Genomic DNA, 2531 nt, shown 5'->3' on the forward strand with positions numbered 1-2531 from the left:
GGGGGGGGGGGAGCGGCACTTACTTGTGTAGATCCTTGCACTCGACCACCTTGCCAAACGTGCCCTCGCCCAGGGTGGACAGGATCTCATCTGAAAGACAACCAGCAAGGGGCTCACTTAGTGACTGCCTCGGCACGGGTTCAAGTCTCTCCACAGCCAGGACGTGGAGAGGAGATTGCCTGTTAACCCCTAGGCCCTTACCACTTACGTATATATATATATAGCAATCATGAGTATTTCAGTCTTTCTTATTTCCTTTTTTTTTTCTTTCTTGTTTTATTCCTGATCTTTGAACAATGTCTTATCACCAGGACAAGGATATATCCAATAGAAATTACAGTAAGAAGTTTCTTGGGTTCGTAGAATAATAATAATTTTTTTAAATTACTATGTTCTGTTCCTTTGGGGGGTTGGGGGTTCTTTCATTTTTGGTGGTTGATGTTATTTGTTTTGAGTTTTTCTTCACTTTTCAACTAGTGTAAAGCAATGGTCCTTAAATGCACAGTTCTGAGCCCTTGGGTAGACCACAAACTCAGAGCTGAGCACTGAAGATCAAAGAAACTCCATAATAATTTGCAACAGGGATACATCATATCCACACACTATCAATGGTGCAAATGCGAAAAAAAACCCCAGTAATCAAGACATAATATGTTAGTTCTGTCTTTCTTATGGACCTTGGGAAAAGGCATACAAGTAAATTACAAAAAATAACTACCACACATGTTTAACACTAGTTGCTATTTCGTTGATTTTCTAAAATCTGAGGAAAGAATGAAGAACGTACTAAATCTACCTAGCCTATATTCTCGATCGCTTTTAAAGAAATCCATCCATCCTGCTACAGTTGACCAAAAACCAGTCTAAAGGCTCTTTATGAAGAATGCATACTCAAAAGAGTTGGGTGACAAAATGTAGAGAAAACAGCAAAACAGAGAAGGACCACAAGGACAGACAAAGCAAACTAGTTCTGCTGGCTACACAAGTGACAGATCAAACTCAATCGACATTTGGAAGGGGGGAGGGGGAGACTTTGTTCTTTACGGTTTGTTGTAGGGGTGGGGTGGCTAGGTTCGTTGACAAAATTTTTTAAAAAACAACCAAAAAAACCATCCCAATCCCAGTGCCCAACCTCTAAAGGGGATTTTAAAAAATAATAACAATAATATAAACAATAATAATAACAATAATCATTAACATAAACAAAAAAAAATGAAAAAGAAGAAGGAAAAAAAGAGGGGGAGGGGGAGACAAATACCAGTCTTCCTACTTTCCCCGACTAGCCAGTTAATCGACCAAAGAAATAGAAGCGACGTGTCACTTTTGTAGGCAGAAGAGGAAGACTCCTGATACTGGGAGACTGGAGACTCCTGCTATACAGAGTAGGTAGGCAGGTGAGAGAGGAGAGAGAGAGAGAGAAAGAGAGAGGGGAAACGAGGAGGCATTAGCTATTATTGAGTTACGATGACATAGGGGTGATTACATCGAGCCTGAAGGACGTCGCCAGCCCGATAGATCAGATGGCCGTCTTCATCATCCTCTATAGATTTCTCATCTCCTCTTCCTCCTCCTCCTCCTCCTCCACTCCCTCCGTGGTCCTTTAATTCACAACAATCACACGCCGATCATCGCACGTTGACATCATCATCGTCGTCATCATCAGCGCAGGCACACACACACACAGCAGGAGCATTCACACAGAATGCGGCACAAGGCAGCGGGTCAAAGGTCGTAGCACCAGGTCGGGTCAGACGTCCAGATGTGGTCGTCGTCATCGTTGTGGTCGTTGTTGTTGGTGGTGGTGAAGGTGGCGACGGCAGACGTGTGGTGGTTGAGGTGGAGGTGGAGGCGGTGGTCGATGGTGGTGGTGGTGGTGGTGGTTGATGGTTGTGGTGGATGGAGGGGTATGAGATTGCAGCAGCAGCCATAGAATGAATGGCAGGGCGGCCCCCAAACAGGCGCGAACATACAGAGATAGATAGGGGAAGGCAACACTCGGTAAAGATCGTGTCAACATGATGGGTTACGGGTCATCAAGTACACGAATCTCACAAGATTATGTCTTAAAAGCATTATCATAACAAGCAAGAACATCATCATCATCATCATTATTATTATTACTGTCCTAGACATTACCACTTACACCCTCCATAACACTCGACTTTCATTTTTTTTTTTAAATAATAGTAATAATAAAATATGGTAATAAGCTGCACCCCAACCATTATCCCCTTATCCTCCCTTTCTGAGAGAAATTATCAAACCCGTGTAGAAAATTATCAAGAAATAATTGAAGTCATGATTGGCAAGCATTGGCTTTACAGTGCAAGGCATTATGTTCTGTGTTCAAGGCATTACACTTATAAACTATTGTGACAAATGAAATTCCTATTACAAAATGTAGGTACAAAGCGAAGCTACACGAAACACTAAACGTAAACATACAAATGGACACCACGGAAAAAACAATATTTTAAATGGAATATCCATCACATTTTCTCTCTCTCTCTCTCTCTCTCTCTCTCTCTCTC

The 2531-nt window shown here is 42.2% G+C and overlaps 1 protein-coding gene across 5 annotated transcripts in view; it reads right to left on the reverse strand.

The window, feature by feature from the left end:
- Positions 1 to 2531, reverse strand: part of LOC101863214 (serine/threonine-protein kinase par-1) — a 73424-nt gene that overhangs the window by 25149 nt on the left and 45744 nt on the right. For all 5 annotated transcript variants that reach the window (XM_013087294.2, XM_013087292.2, XM_013087295.2 and 2 more), the window contains 2 exons: positions 1484 to 1598; positions 24 to 90 (listed from right to left, as the gene is read on the reverse strand). In XM_013087294.2, the coding sequence (XP_012942748.1) occupies positions 24 to 90; positions 1484 to 1598 (182 nt within the window). The remainder of the gene's footprint in view (positions 1 to 23; positions 91 to 1483; positions 1599 to 2531) is intronic.

This window comes from Aplysia californica, unplaced genomic scaffold, assembly GCF_000002075.1.
Source record: "Aplysia californica isolate F4 #8 unplaced genomic scaffold, AplCal3.0 scaffold00570, whole genome shotgun sequence".
In the NCBI taxonomy this organism is placed as follows: domain Eukaryota; kingdom Metazoa; phylum Mollusca; class Gastropoda; order Aplysiida; family Aplysiidae; genus Aplysia; species Aplysia californica.